This window comes from Heterodontus francisci, chromosome 16 (genome assembly GCF_036365525.1).
Source record: "Heterodontus francisci isolate sHetFra1 chromosome 16, sHetFra1.hap1, whole genome shotgun sequence".
NCBI classification, from domain to species: domain Eukaryota; kingdom Metazoa; phylum Chordata; class Chondrichthyes; order Heterodontiformes; family Heterodontidae; genus Heterodontus; species Heterodontus francisci.
Window position 1 is genome coordinate 36,734,059 of NC_090386.1, and position 18,890 is coordinate 36,752,948.

The window sequence follows — 18,890 nt, forward strand, 5'->3', positions numbered from 1 at the left end:
GTTGGCTTTACGTGCTTCGTCCCACAGATCCTATGAGAAGAGAGCGCCGAAGAGAAGAACTGTATCGGCAATATTATGATGAAATCCAGAGACGTTATGATGCTGAAAGACCTGTGGATTGTTCAGTTATTGTAGTCAACAAACAGCAAAAGTGAGTTAGCAAAAATGCTTGTCTTTATATCACACCTTGCGTGTCCTTGGGGCGTCCCAAGTCACTGAACAGCCAATAGCTGCTGCTGTGGTGTCGGAAACATGGCAGCCATTTTGCACACAGCAAGGTCCCGCAAACAGCAATGTGATGTCCAAATAATGTCTTGATGTTTGAGGGATGCCTACTTTGATTTTCAACTTCTGTATCACTGAGTCTGTGCCGACCATCAACCACCCATTTATACTAATCCTACACAAATCCCATATTCCTACCACATCCCCACCTGTCCCTATATTTCCCTACCACCTACCTATACTAGGGGCAATTTATAATGGCCAATTTACCTACCAACCTGCAAGTCTTTGGCTGTGGGAGGAAACTGGAGCACCCGGCGAAAACCCACGTAGACACGGAGAACTTGCAAACTCCACACAGGCAGTACCTAGAATTGAACCCGGGTCGCTGGAGCTGTGAGGCTGCGGTGCTAACCACTGCAGCCCATAAGTAAAATTGGATTAGAATATTTGCAGGGGTTACTCTATGCTCTATTTATCTGATATAATGTACACAAATTACTTTTGACTGAGATAATACTAAATGTATGTATATAGGATTTATCTGGAATTCCATCTGCAGTGACTTCACATTTTGGTAAAATTGGTGTATAGATGATTTTCACCTGTTATCTGCCATTTCTGGCAGTGTGCTCTGATGTAGGAAAAGCACTTTGAACTTGTTGACAGAAACTACATAAAGGCTCCTGTGAATGATTTTTTTCTCGTTGAAATTTGGAACTTTTTGTGAGAATGAAATCTATTTCCACCCTTATACTCAATGTATGTGCTCTAAATAACTGCAGCACCTATTAAAACACAATTTGACATTATAGACACATGAGCCATTAATTCTGTAGACTGCAGAATTTTTAATGGCATCCCAAATGGCTGATCTTATGAATTGACGTTTTTTAATAATGTGAAAAGAGAGACATATGAAAGGAAAGCTGAGAATTAATTGATATTCTAGCCCAGAACTCTGCCATTTGGAAAGTTCCTTATAGCCAGTCCTTATCCAGAAAGTAAGTGGGGGTTTTAATCCTGGAAACATTGCATTGCTGTGAATTTGGCATGCTCTTCATTTTCAGTCTATATATTGCACATTATGTCTTGGTTAAAGCAAAAAGCATTAAGCTGCATATTTAGCTAGAGCCATTAGTTTTTTTGGGCGAATTGATATTTCTTACTAGTACCTGACATATCCTGTTGCATGATACTCTGGTCCAATGGTACTGTTTATCTCAGCCATGAATGTACTGAACAATGGAGCATCCACAACCCTCTGGAGTAGACAACTCCATAGATTCACAACCCTTTGAAGAATTTTCGCCTCGTCTTGGTCCTGAATGATCAGTCCTTTATCCTGAGACTGTTCCCCTGTGTTCTTTATACCCCTGCCAAAGTAAACAGTCTCCTCTTGTGTATCCTTTTAAGCCCCTTCAGAATCTTGTATATTTCAATGAAATCACCTCTCACTTTCTGGAGTTAAGAATATAGGCCCAATTTGCTCAGCGTATTGTAGGACAACCCTCTCGTCCTAGCGGCCCATCTAGTGAACCATCGCTGTACTTCCTGCCCTAGATTTGGAGAACAAAACTGTGCACATTACTCTAGGTGTGGTCTCACCAAAACCCTGTGCAATTGTAGCAACACTTCCTTATTCTTGTACTCTAATCCCCTTGCAATAATGGCTAGCATGCCATTTGCTTTCCAAATTGCTTGTACCTGCATGCTAATTTTGTGTTCCTTGTAAAAGTACACCCAAGTCTCTGCATCAACGTTTAGAAGTTTCATGCCTTTTCAAAATATTCTGCTTTTCTATTCATACCACCAAAGTGAGTAATCTCTCACTTCCCCTCACTACACCCGATCTGCCAACTTGTTGTCCACTCACTTAACCTGTCAATATCTCTTTGCAGCCTCATTGTGTCACCCTTATAGCTTGCATTTTCACCACCTGGTTTTGTATCAGCGAACTTAGGTACATTACATTTGGTCTCTTCGTCCAAGTCATTAATATAGATCGTAAATAGCTGCTCCAATACTGATTTTTGCAACACTCCACTAGTTAGAACCTACCAACTTGAAAAACTGTGTTTATCCCTATTCTCTGCTTCCTGTCCCTTTAACCAATTCTCCATCCATGCTAATAAACTACCCCAACTCCATGAGACCTAATCTTGCAAAGATTAGTGGTAGATCAGAAGATTGGACAGATTTTAAGAACCAGCAAAGAATGACTAAAAATATAGAGGGAGTAAGTAGACTGAGAAAACTAGCTAGTAATCTAGAAACAGTAAGAGTTTCTACAAGTATTTAAATAGGAAAAGAGTAACTAAAGCTAGTGTTAGTCCTCTAGTGTGTGTCTGGGGAATTGATAATGGACAACAAGGAAATGGTAGAGGTGTTGAACGGGTATTTTGTGTCTGTCTCCGCTGTAGAAGACTTGGAAAACTTCCCAAAGATACTTGAAAATCAGGAAGTGAAAGGGAGGGAGGAATCTCCACAGACAAGATGCTGGGAAAACTTAGACCTAAAGGCTAATAGCTCCCCAGGACCAGATGGCCTGCATCCTAGGGACTTAAAAGAGGTGGCTGCAGAGATAGAGGTATTGGTTATAATTGTACAAAATTCCTTAGATTCTGAAAGGTTCCTAGTGGATAGGAAAATAACAAATGTAACAGTTATTCAAGAAAGGAGGGAGTCAAAGCAGAAACTTAACAGCTGTCATGGGGAATATGCTAGAATCTGAGTTCTTTGAGGAAGTAATAAGCAAAAGGGAACCTGTAGATGTGTACTTGGAATTCCTAAAAGGCAAAGATTCCTACACAAGATAAGAGCACATGGTGTAGGCAGGTAACCTATTAGCGTGGATAAAGGACTGGTTAAGGATCAGTGGGTCTTTTTCAGGTTGACTAGCTTTAACCAGTGGAGTGCTGCAGGGATCAGTGCTGGGGCTTCAACTATTTAAAACCTATATCTGATTTGGATGATGGGAATGAATATATGGTAGTCTACAGGTTAAGTGAGTGGGCAAAAATTTTGGCAGATGTGAATTTGTCCATTTTGACAAGAATACAAAAGGATATTTAAATAGAGACGGTTGCAGAATTTGGTACAGAGGGATCGGAGTGTCCTGGTACATGAATCGCAAAGATTAGTCTGCAGGTACAGCAAGTGATTAGGAAGGCAAATGGAATGTTGGCATTTATTACATGGGGAATAGAGTATAAAAGGGAGTTGAGGGTTATGGGAGGAGGACAGGAAAGTGGAGTTGAGACCACAACCAGATCAGCCATGATCTTATCAAATGGCGAAGCAGGCTTAAATGGCCTCCTCCTCCTAAGTCTTATGTTCCTATGTCCTAAAGATTTGTTAGCTTTTAGTCCCTTAAGTCCAACACTAATAATTCCTTGCCGTTTGTTGTTAGCCCCTTGGTTACCCTCTATTTCTGGTATGTAATTTGTCGTCTTCTGTGAAAGCACGCAATATTTGTCAATGTCTCTGCCATTTCCTCATTCCCCATGATGATTTCCCCTGTCTGTCTTTAAGGGATCAACGTTTACTTTAGTTACACTCTTTATATATAGTTATAAAAGTTTTTACAATGATTTTAATATTCCTGGGTTAGTTTATTCCATTTTTCCCCCCTGTTTTTGGTTGCTCTTTGCTAGTTTGTAAAACATGGCTAATCCTCAATCTTGCTATTTGCAACATTATAAGCCTCTTTCAATGTAAGTGTTAATTTCCCTAGTAAGCCACAGATGGATCTTGCTTGCCAAGTTTTTTTTAATTGGAATATATTGAACATTTTTAAATTAAGTATTTCCCACCATGCCTTTTAGTCTATTTATCCATTCAACCTTTAGCCAGCTCTCCCTTCATACCCATTTCAGTTTTTCCACGCTTGTCGGTCCTGGAATCTATGTAAAATTGAGTTCCTGGGTGGGGGCCCTGTTTAGAAACATAGAAAATTTACAGAACAGAGGGAGGTATTACAGCCCATCATTTAAACCAGCAGGAAATTAGCTATCCAACCTAATCCCATGATCCAGCTCTTGGGTCATACCCTTGTAGGTTACAGCACTTGGGTGCAATAAAGATTTCTCCCACCCTTTCAGACAGTATTCCAGACCACTACTGATCTCTGGGTATAGATATTAACTTCCCTCTAATCCTTCTGCCAACTTAATTTAAGTCTATGCCCCCTGGTTATTGACCTAATAAAGGGAAGTATCCCATATGCCCCTCAGATTGTAGTAAAGAGCATTTGGAAAAGCATTATGATAAAACAGTCTACATGGTTTTATGAAAGTGTTTAACAAATCTATTGAGTTTTGAGGGTGTAACTAGCAGGATAGGTGAGGGGGAACCAGTAGTATATTTGGACTTTTAGAAGACATTTGATAAGGTGCCAGCCAAGAGGTTGTTACACAAGATTAGGGCTTCGGGGTAATGTAAAGTGAGGGGAGTAAGTGTAATATATCAAGTTTGTTGTTAGAAAGCTAATTGTGAAAGTAAGCTGTGAAGAGGAACACAAAGTGGCTGCAAAGGAATTATAGACCAGTTAAAGAATGAACAAGATGGTGTTAGATGAATTATAATGAGGTAGATGCAATTATCCACTTTGGTAGGAAGAATTCTCCAAAAGTGAGATTAGTAAATGTGGTAGTCAGAGGGATTTGGGGGTACTTGTACATAAAACACAAAATTAGCATGCAGGTTCAGCAAACAATTAAGGCAAATGGTATATTGCACTCCCAACCCTTTGCAATCAAGGACAAGAGTAACAAAGTCTTGCTGCAATTATATAGGGCTTTTGTGAGACCACACCTAGGGTACTGTGCAGAGTTTGGTCTCTTTTTGCCTAAGGAAGGATATAGGTGCCTGAGGGGGTACAGTGAAGGAGTACTAGATTGATTTCTAGGATGATGGGGAGAGAGTAGAAAATATATTCTCTGGAGTTTGGGAGAATGGGCTCAAAGGCCTGCTCAGGGTGGTGGTGGGGGGAACCTCCCCGAACCACAGCGTACCTGAGCCCGACTCTGCCTGAGTCCCTCTGATTTTGATCCTGGCCTGACCCGACCATCCCTTTACTTACCTTCCGACTGGGAAGCTTTACAAAGTTGCGTGCGTGATGATGTCATAGTGATGTCACTTGCTCACTGTGCAGACTCAGTTTTGTCCCGGACTCCCAGCTCAGTAATTTTTTAAATTTCAAACCTTACCAGCAGAGCGCTGACTGTGGCGTGTCGGGTTCGGGTCGGGTAGCAGGCCTCTAAACGGGGTGATCTCATTCGAATGTAAATTCTTGAGGCTTGACAGAGTAGATGCTGCAAGTCTGTTTCCTTTGATTGAAGAGCCTGGTCATAGTCTCTGAATAAATATTTTGCCATATAGGAGAGATGAGAATTTGTTAGAGTTGTGAATCTTTGCTATTCTCTATTCCAGGGAGCTGCAGGCGCTCAATCTGAGCATATTCAAGACTGCAATTGATATAGATTTTTTGACATGGAGTCGAAGGCTATGGGGGTGGGACGGCTCTTATTCAATAGTGGAACAGGCTCAACGGGCCAAATGGCCTACTGCTATTTATTTTCTGTAGCTGAAAAATGTTGCTGTTCATTCTTACTGTAAACTGTTCTTTCTGTGGTTGCAACCTGCTTTACATGCTACTGAAGACTTTTTCCCCCAGAGTATCCTGGAACATCTACAGAGATGCAATTGTCTACTTTTCTATAATAGATTTTCCTCTGAAGCCTATTAAATCCCAGCTGATACCATGCTAATCTAGGGTGTTATGACTAATTCCCAAGGCTCTGGCAGGAGGACATGGTCCTTGTTCAATAGATAAGTTATCCAGAGGATCAGTTTGCAACAGTATTGCAGGTATAATTAACAACTTTGTGCTTTATTTCTGCAACTTTGCTTTTCTACTGTTTTTGTATTGTCTAGTAAAGATCTGAGCAAATGTTTTATAGCAGTACAGTCTGGTTTATTTCTATAATTTGTTCACCTATAGGTCTTAATTTGTAGATGTTATGTTTGTTTTCCTTAGAGAATATGCAGAGTCGGTTGGTCGAAAGGTTCGTGACCTTGGTATGGTGGTTGATCTAATATTCCTGAATACTGAAGTGTCGCTTACACAAGCGCTTGAAGATGTCAGCAGGGGAGGCACAGCATTTGCTATTGTCATTACTCAACAACATGAAATACACAGATCGTGTACTGTCAATATCCTGTTCGGAACACCACAAGGTAAGCTGTTTTTATCCTGTAAATTTAGTTTAGTATTTAGCTTTTCAGTTTTTTTACTTTGACCTGCACTGTGGCAGCCAAAATGGCCGAAAGATGTGTTTAGTTGTACAAATATTCCTTTCTGCATCTGAAATTACCTCCACCCATTATGCCTGACAGACAATTGGAGGATTTAATTGCTTTTAATCAGAAGTGTCATCTTTTCGGACTTGGTAAAAAATTGGCTTTCTTGTGTGCTCCATTGTGTAATTCAAAAAAATTATGGTATTACCTGGACTGTTGTACATTTGGCAGAAGTGTGCTTTTACTATTTCCTGATTAAATATGTGAAATCAAACATCAGCTGAGATTTTGTACTAATTAATTGTGATTGCTGTGTGGTTGTAAGCTTTGATTTATAGGAGGTGCCCCTGGGTGAGAGTCAATCATACACTTTAGAAATTTGTACTTTTTGAACTGTTGCTTTGGTCCACTTAAACTCCCATTCTGTTTACGGCCTCATTTTGGCCTTCAACTTCAGCTTCCTCCCATGCAGCATACTGAAAAGTTTTTGCCATTCACCCTGAAACAATTCAGCACAGTAAAAGAAAGCTATTTGAAAGATTTAACAATCTTGTCTAATTCACACTTGGATCACCGATACCCACAACACTTGTTTGTCTCCTCAATGTAGTACTATTTTCAGAGGTGAAACTTGGTGAATGTTTACCAACTGTCATCTTTGCTCATGGGCTTGTCCTACTGACATGCCATGCATCCAAGGTCTGTTCTAAGCAAAGGCCTTCATGTTAGTTTCCTCCAGTTGCCTTTTGGCTCTGGTAACAAATGTCGTTGGAAGTCTTGAAGAAACTGCAGCCGAGTGGCCTTCTAAAGTAGCTTGCGATTAATAGTGGGATTCGCAAAGTAATATCTTTCAGCTTCAGTGGCAAACCTTTTTGGGTCTGGCTAGCAGAGGTGTGAAGTGTCAACATTTTTGCAACTGTGCTACCACTCCTCAGTCACTCAATTTCTGTTTACATGGAACCCAAACATTTTTTTCCCTTCAAAACTCAATTCCTCAGCTTTGCTATTTGCTGAATGCAGGCATAAGTTTTGATCAAAGAAGCTTTTTGTATTCATTGAAGGATTCTTTCAGTGTGGTGCTGTGTCTTGCACTATGATTTTAATCATGCCTCTCTAGTTCTGGTGACAACTGAATTCACTGGCTGATTAACTATGGCTTAACAGACATTGTTGGAAAGAAAGGTGAGAAGGAATATGTTGGGAGTATCATGGGGCCTTCAAGTTTACTGGTGACACTTCCCAAGTCCCAGTTAAGACTTTAGAGCCTACAATATAGTTTGCAGCATTTCCTTATAAATTGTTACTAAATTGATGGAAAGCATTGGCATAATTTGTTAGACTTGTGCAGTTTAGATGGGGCCTTAAAGCTAAAATTAAGAGTTTGGAGTAGATGGTGGTGTAGTGGTAATGTCCCAACTGGTAATCCAGAGACCTCAACTAATGCCCAGGGGACGTGGGTTCAAAACCCACCAGGGCAGCTGGTGGAATTTAAATTCAATTATTAAAGATCTGGAATTGAAAGTTGGTCTCAATAATGGTGCCATGAAACTATCAATTGTCATAAAAATCCATCTGGTTCACTAATGTCCTTTTTAGGGAGGGAAATCTGTCTACCTTGGCTGGCCTGGCCTCCATGTGACGCCAGACCTACAGCAATGTGGTTGACTCTTAACTGCCCTCTGAAATGGCCTAGCAAGCTATTTGCTTGAATTTCAAGAGCAGTTAGGGATGGGCAACAAATGTTGGCCTTGTCAGCGATGCCCACATCCCATGAGAAAATATTTTAATAGAAAGTTGGACATCCACCATCTGACACCCTCAAGACTGAGACTCTGCTGGCTTTCGAATTTCCCCAGATTTTGGATAATAAAATCCTATTCTCGGCCAAATTCAGTGAATAAAAGATACATGGAAAAAGTATGAAAGAATAGGCACCTATCTAATTTCTACAGTAATTTCACTTTCTTGGCTATAGACAACGAATTCTTGGTTTTTGCAGTGCTACCCATGCGGATATTTTCTGGCCTTTTTGTGATGATTGCAATGGCAAAAAACACAAACTCACGGGTCGGGTGGGGTCTACTTGGAGCATGGGCGGTAGAACTAGCGCCTAGTTGATTTGTCCCAGTATTTGTCCAATGAGTGAATTTCATTTAACTGAAAATCAAATGGAATATTTTCAAAAATGTCCAGTTGTTGGACAGCTGGACTTCGGATGTCTAACCTGTAGAACTTAAAAGGGAACCTTTCATAACTTCTGAAACAGCTCTTCAAGCACAGAAAAGCTACAAAAAGAATCCCCAGTCTTCCAGTGTATGTCTGCCTTCTCTCCAACTTGGAACAATTTAAGGTCCTGCACTGACCATGTCAAGTGGAGACTGCACCTATTTCTGGGTAACTGGGACCTCTTGACAAATAAATGATAGGGTCAATGAGGGCTATGCCCTAAACTTAGAATTCTTAGGGCAATGTGTTGGAATAGAACCTTTTGGGTAATTAGTTGACCAACTGTTTTTGTATTAAAATTGGGGATTCGCTACATATTCCTAAGATTATAGAATAGTGTTTAACAATTTGGTCCTGAGTTCAATCATACTTGAGGAAATATTTAGGATGATGCAATTTAAATGCTGTCCAGGCTTTCATGATGCATTCATTTTTGGATTCAGGTCGTCCATGGAAGGTAATCAAGATTCAACAGATTTTGGATCCATTAATGATACAGAATTTCTATCCTTTGAGAACTAATGCCATTAGAGACAACTATTTGGGAAATGTGCCAATGTAAAGCCAGATTAGACCAGCTAGATTGTCTGCCTTTTAATTTGGAGTGACTGACTGACTGAAATTTGATCCTCCAAAGTAGCTTTTGCTCCCCATTGGCAGCAACTCCTTTGAGAGAGGCTGATATTTCTATAAATTAAGGAACCAAAGTAACAGAAACCATTGTGATTGCAAACTCCTAAAAGGATAGGCTTCCCTTGGTGATTAGCAAATGTTAAATTGTATCTGAAGAATGCAGAAGACATTTGTTTCAGAAATGGATGCAGTGAATAAGTCGCACAAAATAGCTACTCAGTAATTGTGAATTTTACCAGGCATACTTTGCTGTTGTACTAGAGTTTCCTCTTTAGGAAAGTGTCCCAGTTGCTGTTGATTACTGCTTTATGCAGGTTGAAGGAACTAACCTTTTAAGCCCTAATTTTGCATTAATAACGTAGTTTTAGTTAAGGTCAACTAAACGAAGGGTGCCCTAAATGTAATTTGTGTATACATTCATGGATTTTTTTGCATTTCATATCCAGAGCATCGTAACATGCCAATGGCTGATGCAATGATCTTGGTTGCACGTAATTACGAGAGGTACAAAACAGAAACGCGTGAGAAAGAGCGGGAAGAGGTTGCAAGAAAGGCAGCTAAAATGGCAGACGAAGTAATCATGCGTGAACGGGAGCCTACCCAAGGGGGCCTGGAAGAGCGAGGAAATCCCCCCAGTATCCAGCCACTGTTGAACCTGCTTGCTGATGGGAGATACCTTACCATTGAGGAAATTGACAAGATCATAGAATACTTGAGAGAAAAAAAGGAACGATTCCTTCGAGGAGGAGACTCCTTGCATGGTAACATCTATAACTTGTATATGTAGATTTTGTGACTAGCTGTTTAGATATTGATGCAAAATAGTAACTTTTTTTTACATTAACTTTTGTAACAGATTAGAACCACTGGGTCTAATTAACACAATTGTAGCACTGTTGACATGAGGATAAATCAAGGTAACAAAAACAGCAGAGGATTTCACTTCCCTTGTAAGAAATGTGCTCACAGTATGCCTTTGAGGTAATCAAAGTGCTCCTGGTCAGAAATGGTCTGCTTAGAAGGTATATCTGAATTGGTTTTAGCTGATTATTAAGAGGGATAGCTATCTTTTGATACTGGATCAAATCAGTGTTTTGAGCTAAGTCAATTAAATGTTAGTCTAGCTTTATTTTTTCTCTCTACCCTAGCTATTCCTTTCAAAATCCTAAAAGTTTCAATCAAATTACCCTTTAACCTATATTTCAGGGAATACAAGCCTAGTTTAGGTAATTTCATAATTAAACCATTGGTACCCTGATAACATTCTGGTGAATCTATGCTGCACTCTTCAAGGAAAAGGTTCTCTTGTGTTATCTAAGTTAATAAATATAGTGAATAGTTGAAGCCCCAGCACAAATCTTAGTGGGATACCACTTGTCACTTCCCTCCAGTTAGAGTACATATCCTTTATCCCTACATTGCATTCGCATCAGGATCTTCAGTCACCAGATCTCTGGTCCAATTAATAGGTTATCACTTTTAAGGTCAGATTATGCTATGATTTCTGTGGTTGTCTTCATGCTCCTACGGATTGAGATGGTTGTGATATAAAGGTGTCTTTTGTACCAATTTTTTTGACAGGATCTGTTCACAATCCAGCTCCCCTGCCAAGACCAAACATGGGTTCTGTAGGGATGAACCCACTTGATGCACAGCAGTCACTACCAACTGCTCAGTCTTTAAAGGGAGGGCCGCAGGACACACAAGCAACACAGCAGCAGGAGCTGCAAGCCAAGATTCTAAGCCTCTTCAACAGTGGAGCATCTGGACCAAATCCGAATACTGCAGGAACACAGGGGCCAGCTTATGGAAGTGCACTGAATACCCAGCCTCAAAACCGAGCTGGCCAGCTTGGTCTCAGTAACTCTTCATATCTATCTCAAGCTCAGCAGCGCGTGACAGGTCCTAATTCACAACTTCCATCTTTAATGGGTCAAGCAGTTGCACCAAGAGCCACTGCCATTCGCTCACCTCTGCCTCAAACCCAAGGTCTTTATGGCCAGCAGCAGCCTCGAGGTCCAACCCCCAATCAGTCAAGTGCTTTGTCTCAGGCCCAGAGATCTGGTGTTGCAACAGGTATAAACTTTGATAACCCTAGTGTGCAGAAAGCATTGGATACCCTGATTCAGAGTGGTCCATCTTTATCCCACTTGGTAAACCAAGCTTCTACCCAGGTACCACGCCCTGGGCAGCCAATGAACCAGGCTTCTATGGCTGCTTACCAGCGCCACTACTGAGCCTGTGGGGGGGGTGGGGAGGGGAAGGGAGGGAGATGCCCATATGGAAGAGCAGTCAGCACATCCATTGAGCCCCTTTAAGGCTACCTATTAAGGTTTCATAAACAAATGTAGGTTATTGAAAGAGTGCTTCATTAAAATATTGGTTACTGTTCAGTTCAGGTGTGTTTTAAAAAGTCAGTTGTTTCTACAGTAACCAGGTAATTGAAAACTTTTTCTAAAGACACTCTGAATTTATCTTGTAACTGTATATAAAACTACATTTGTTCATGAACAAGGCCTTAATTGTAATCACTTGGTTTATGTTGACTTTGATCTTTTAAAATAAAAAAAAATTGAAATGTTAACCAGATGATTCTGTGTATTAAAGCATGATGCTGCAGTCTGAATCCAGTGTTTTTAAATGGATATTTCTAAAAATGTAACTAAAATCCAGGATAGCAGACCTCTTACTAAAGTAAACAAGTTTTTATATTTTAATGTTTTGTCTTTTTTTCTTTTATAACTAAATCCTAGGCCAGACAGGTTGTCATTGTCATACGGTTCTGTAAACTTGACTTTTGTAAGTTTTATGGTTTCTTGTTGCATTTGTGATCCCTTTTCCCTTGTGTACATTCTCTGCAGCTGTGAGCAAGTGCTTTACATGCTTAATTTGTAGCCAGTGCCATTTGCAGTTGTGGAATGGTGGCTGTTGTATATTTCTTGGTAGTTCAATGTTTGAGTCACTACTTTTCATCTGGTTTGTAAAGAATAAAGGTTTCTCTTCCATTTTCCCCTTTTGGTTGTGTATGTATGTGTGTGTATATATATCCTATGGATGGGCAGGAAGTTACAAGAGTAATGGTAACAAGATTTTCATGAGTCCAAAACCTGAGCAAAGGTGGATGGCAGAAATCCAATGGCAACCCTTTGGGGAACCATTCCAGTCTGACTAAAACTGTTTTCTCACTGAGGTCTGCACAAAAAGGTTGATGTGTAAAAATTGAATTTCAATCAGCAGTGAAAGAATTGCAGCAGCAGAAATTAGTGAGACTGTTGGAGAATTTTTGAAAAACAAATCATTTTTTGAAAGTTTTACTGAAGTGCTTGAAGTGGAGTGAACTTTCATTGCAGTAACATTGTAAAGATGGGGTTTCAAGAGAGTGTCTACGAAAGTACAAGTTATGAACAAAAAAAACTTGAGGCTAACCATGAAGTTAGGTTGGGGATCTAGACAGATTATTTAAAAAGGAGACTAAGTTTGAGGATGGAATGAAGGTTGCTTAATTAAATTGGAAAACCTTGATGCCTAGAAAGGTCAAATGGGATTGTCATACAATCTGTATACCTGCAAAAACACAAGTGGTTACACTTAACAACACTGCACAAATAATGGAAGTGAAGTTGAGGCTTAATTTAACACCTGTGTAGTGCAACTTCTGGTAAGATTATCTGATTATGGAGTGTCTCTTCAGATTACCTGGATTAACTTGGTTGAATCAACCTTTTAAAACCAATTCCCTGGCTTTTCTCAATTTAAGTGGTTTATAGAGTACATGAGAACTGAAATGATGTGATTGGTTTTCCTTTCCTGCAGTAATTCAGCCAAGAGCAAGAGTTTTATGTTGCAGAGGATCACAGATGTAAGCCTGTATATCATTAGTCCAGTTGACCACTGCAATCTAGTGTAGTCATGATTGAAATGACCAGAAAGGTTACAGTTTTCTACCGGCCATTAGTTTGCATACATTACTTGAGCTTTGACTGTTGCTATCTTTCTCGTAACCTGCCTGTTTTTACTTCCTTTCCTCATCACATCATTGAACAAAGAAGGCAGCTAGCTATATTACTGTTCATATTTTGAGTAGGTGTAATTGTAGTCATGTGAAAAATTTAAATGGGTCTGTAGGTTTTTCCCAACTACAGTTTCAGCAGAACTTAACATGGTACAGGGAGCAGTTGGAAACTATGGATTGAGGCAGCAGTCTTCCCTTAGTTTTATTAGTACTGATGGTGTAAATATGTTCACTGATAAAGTTGTATGTAATCTGCCTGGTTATTTCTATCTGATACAGATGTGAATCAGTCTTAAGCTAGTGGGAGAAAAGTCTTTCACACAAACCCCTTGGCAGGAATAATGTGGAGGCCTCAAATCTTGGCTGCAGTTTACACCAACCCTGTTTCTGTAGTTGTAATTCTGCAACACATGCTGATGATGCAAGGCTGTTAATAGGATCTGTGAAATTCACATTTGTGCATAAATGGGTGTTCTGAGCTTGAGGACTTTGGGATATGTGACTAGAGAACAGCAGTCTACCTTTGCTTCTGATTCTTAGGAAAAGCACGATCAGACTAGGGTGAAGGTGGTGTCAGTTATAGGGCAATGAAGGCACAAACAGTAATGTAAGCTTCTTGTGATCCTTTTTCTTTGGGGTTGGACATGGAAGAATGAGGCAACTGTATTGCGTTTGAGGAGTTAGATGGTGGGAGAGACCGTAAATGGTACTGCTGCATTGCTACTGTAATGGCAACCCCTCATGATCTAAAGATGTTACTAGCTAAGCTTGCATGTTTGGGAGATTTCTCAATCATGTATGTTGCTCAAAGACCAATCAAGTGTAATGGCCTCTGTCTTGCATATGACCAAAAGCAATTATATTGCACATAAAGCCCCTTTTATCCCGTTTCTGGTTAAGCAGTGAGGCAATACATCCTTTTATTCTTTCTGGCTCAACAGGGTATTATTTATGTTTCAGACACCCAGCATACTGTGTGGATAGCAGGACATGTGATCATCAGCCAGGCACGTGACAGAGCAGCCACCAAACCGTATGGGATCAATCTTGGCCTTGATAAACGTGGTATTTCAGTTCATTGGCTGAGCACACCTGACCTGAGATGGCATCAGCTCCATGACCTATTAATGCATCACCTGGCACAACACCAGCCCCCAAAGTACCTGCTCATTCATTTGGGAGATAATGAGATAGGTAATACACAGGGTAGTGATATAATATACATGGCAAAAGGGGTGCTAGGAGCACTGGAAGCCCTATTACCAAAGACTACATTGGTGTGTTCAGAGTTGTTGCCACGTCCTCACTGGGTTTTTCAGCCTGGTGCTCTACTTGAGAATGTCAGGAAAACTATAAATGGGGTAATAAAACAATACATGGAATATAAGGGCCACAAATTCATAGAACACCCTTATTTTGACATCAAACGTCAAGCTCTTTATGTTGGTAGAGATTACTTATCTCATGTTGGTTTAGATTTATTCAATAACACTTTGATGGACAGTCTGAAATATTACTTGAGGGAAGATCTGATGCATGGTAGTTAGTTTGGTTCCTACTTCATTGGCATTCCCTTGCCTGTTGCTTGGTGACCTCAAACTGGCCTGTCTATGGTTATAAAGTTGGTCAACACAGGGAGGATTTGTCACTGTCACCTTGAACAGCTGCTGACACACCAAACGGATCAGTAGCCAAAGTACTGTCATGTTGACAAAATGCAAGTTGAAATGGGATGCAGTGTAATTGCATCCATATGTATATTTGATTTGTTAGAGACCCTTTACAGACTAGTCCAGGTAAAATTTTCATGCCTGTTTGAATGGATTTTTATTTGTAATAAATGCAGGCTGATTGGCCTTTCATCGTTAAGTGGTGTTGTGTTTTTCATTTTGGAATGCAAGGTTTAATTCAAAATCGAATAACCATTTCAAAAGTGGGGGGCATACAGTGGTGCTGGAGTACTTGCAGAATTTTACTTTCGTGGATACTTAATACTGATCTGTCCGCAAGTGGAAGTTTTTAAAATTGTACTCCCAAAAAAGTGCTAATGGTATGCAGCACAGAAAATGGGATACTTATATAAATGCAAATACTTAGATTGTGTCTCCTATTTTTTTGAGGGGGCAGAGGAGTTCACACGTTGTTCTGTGCAGTCATTTGAGGGAGGGGCAAGAGAAGGAAATATCCAGGTTAAAAATTACTATAGAAAATGCTAGCAAGCAAAATAAAGTTTTACAGTGAAGAAAGTATTTAGATGTAGCATTTAATGTTTAAATTAGACAGCACAAAATTGCAGACTGAACAATAGACTTGCATATGGAAAACAAAATCTGGCTATTGCACATGGGAAAGAAAGCAAGGCATTACAACAGTAAAGGGAAGCTCATTCTAAACTAAGTAATCCCATCATTAACATCCAAGAAATATTAACATGCCTTCACTACATTTTCCCATGTTATGCAAGTCTTCGTCCAAGGGGCCAGAATTGTGTAACAGTTAATTGTAGGATGCCTTTCCCAATACTGTGTAACTACTTACTTTCCATTTAAGATTGTGCATGATGTTTTACTTACTTGGTTTAGATTGACACTATTTCAATTTCATTAAGCTATCACTCATTGTACTGAACTGGTGACCACAAATGCAGTCACTGTCAATGGCTAAAGCAGCACAAGTCATTCACCTAGTGTTTTTTTTTCACTATCTTTTTCTGTCTGAGCAAGTCAGAAAAGTAGTCAAAGTCTGGCAGTACAGTAATTGACTATATGACCAGATTAATAGGTCTGATGATTTTCCCATTGTTTTATCATTGCCGTTGTATTAAGAAAGCAAAACAATCTATAGGAGCTATGGCAATATAAGATTATTTTGTAAGACCTGCCACCATTTATATCTGAAAATGGGCTTTTACACAGCTGAGAACAATGCAGGTTGTCTAGATTGATAATCATGCATATGCCAAAGTTGACATAAGACTGGTTTGTGTGTTGTCATGCCCAGTTAAAGGCATAGCCTATTCATAACTTTAAACTGGAAAATTTAGCATCGAACCTTCCAGAGCTGAATTTTAAAAAAAAATTGAACTGCAATGGACATTAAAAGGCTACATATGACTGCTGAGGGTCCACTCGCCTTTAACCACTGGGTGCAAGCACTCAAAATTGACTGCACATATGAGGGATTGAGGTAATCCTTTTAGCGTTCAAAAATGGCCTTCAGTGCAGCCTTAAAACTCGTGGAAGATCAGAGAGTTTTAACAGTCAGGAATGCTGCAATCCTCACTGATGAGTACAAGCTCACACAGACTGGAAACAGGCAAATTTCCTAATCCCCAGAAATTTAAAACAAAAGGAATACAATAGGGGATCAGTCCAACAGGTTTTTACCCTTTTTCCCTACTCTGACCTTATTTACTGGTTCGCTCTTACATTTGTACACTGTGACCCTGTAACGCTGGTTATTACCCATATCGCTACCTTGCACTATTGCTTTGTCCTTTCTGGTTAACTTTCTAAATTTCCACTCCCCCACTATTTAGTCTAAAGCCCTCTCTACAATTTGCCTTGGCACTGATCCCAGCCTGGTTCACGTGAAGACCCTCCCGACGGTACAGCTCCCTCTTTCCCCAGTACTGGTTAGTGCCAGTGCCTTGTGAATCAAAACCCATTTTTCCCATACCAATCTTTGAGTCACACATTCAACTCTGATCTTATTTACCCTATGCCAATTTGCTTGTGGCTCAGGTAGTAATGCAGATTACATTTGCGGTTCTGCTTTTCAATTTAGCCTGCAGCTGCTCCTGCTCCCTCAGCAGAAGCTCTTCCTTAGTCCTGCCTTTGTTGTTGGTACCCACGTGGACCATGACAACTGGATCCATCCCCTCCCACTCCAAGTTCCTCTCCAGCCCTGAGATCATGTCCTTAGCTGGACGGCGCAGTGGTTAGCACCACAGTCTCACAGCTCCAGTGACCCGGGTTCAGTTCTGGGTCCTGCCTGTGCAGAGTTTGCAAGTTCTCCGTGTGGGTTTCTACCCGGTGCTCTAATTTCCTTCCACAGCCAAAGACTTGCAGGTTGATTAGGTAAATTGGCCATTGGGATGTGGTAGGGAATATGGGATTAATGTAGGATTACCAAGTGGGCCCACATCAGAGACGCCATCTATGAGTCAGCTTTGACCACCTACGGCAAAAGTGCGAAGAGAAATGCAGACTGGTTTCAATCTCATAATGAAGAGCTGGAACCTGTCATAGCCGCTAAGCGCATTGCACTGTTGAACTACAAGAAAGCCCCCAGCGATTTAACATCCGCAGCACTTAAAGCAGCCAGAAGTACTGCACAAAGAACAGCTAGGCGTTGCGCAAACGACTACTGGCAACACCTATGCAGTCATATTCAGCTGGCCTCAGACACCGGAAACATCAGAGGAATGTATGATGGCATGAAGAGAGCTCTTGGGCCAACCATCAAGAAGATCGCCCCCCTCAAATCTAAATCGGGGGACATAATCACTGACCAACGCAAACAGATGGACCGCTGGGTTGAGCACTACCTAGAACTGTACTCCAGGGAGAATGCTGTCACTGAGACTGCCCTCAATGCAGCCCAGCCTCTACCAGTCATGGATGAGCTGGACATACAGCCAACCAAATCGGAACTCAGTGATGCCATTGATTCCCTAGCCAGCGGAAAAGCCCCTGGGAAGGACAGCATTACCCCTGAAATAATCAAGAGTACCAAGCCTGCTATACTCTCAGCACTACATGAACTGCTATGCCTGTGCTGGGACGAGGGAGCAGTACCCCAGGACATGCGCGATGCCAACATCATCACCCTCTATAAAAAGAAAGGTGACCGCGGTGACTGCAACAACTACCGTGGAATCTCCCTGCTCAGCATAGTGGGGAAAGTCTTTGCTCGAGTCGCTCTGAACAGGCTCCAGAAGCTGGCCGAGCGCGTCTACCCTGAGGCACAGTGTGGCTTTCGTGCAGAGAGATCGACCATTGACATGCTGTTCTCCCTTCGTCAGATACAGGAGAAATGCCGTGAACAACAGATGCCCCTCTACATTGCTTTCATTGATCTCACCAAAGCCTTTGACCTCGTCAGCAGACGTGGTCTCTTCAGACTACTAGAAAAGATCGGATGTCCACCAAAGCTACGAAGTATCATCACCTCATTCCATGACAATATGAAAGGCACAATTCAACATGGTGGTTCCTCATCAGAGCCCTTTCCTATCCTGAGTGGTGTGAAACAGGGCTGTGTTCTCGCACCCACACTTTTTGGGATTTTCTTCTCCCTGCTACTTTCACATGCGTTCAAATCCTCTGAAGAAGGAATTTTCCTCCACACAAGATCAGGGGGCAGGTTGTTCAACCTTGCCCGTCTAAGAGCGAAGTCCAAAGTACGGAAAGTTCTCATCAGAGAACTCCTCTTTGCTGACGATGCAGCTTTAACATCTCACACTGAAGAGTGCCTGCAGAGTCTCATC

General features: G+C 40.9%; 1 protein-coding gene across 3 annotated transcripts in view; it reads left to right on the plus strand.

Annotated features, from left to right (window-relative positions):
• The window catches only part of LOC137378056 (nuclear receptor coactivator 5-like), a 47,439-nt gene extending 32,171 nt beyond the window's left edge, over positions 1 to 15,268 (plus strand). For all 3 annotated transcript variants that reach the window (XM_068048114.1, XM_068048115.1, XM_068048116.1), the window contains 5 exons: positions 28 to 151; positions 6,266 to 6,465; positions 9,834 to 10,148; positions 10,969 to 11,463; positions 14,360 to 15,268. In XM_068048114.1, coding sequence (XP_067904215.1) covers positions 28 to 151; positions 6,266 to 6,465; positions 9,834 to 10,148; positions 10,969 to 11,463; positions 14,360 to 14,946 — 1,721 coding nt within the window. In that variant the 3' untranslated portion in view covers positions 14,947 to 15,268. The remainder of the gene's footprint in view (positions 1 to 27; positions 152 to 6,265; positions 6,466 to 9,833; positions 10,149 to 10,968; positions 11,464 to 14,359) is intronic.
• The last annotated feature ends 3,622 nt before the right edge of the window (positions 15,269 to 18,890 follow it).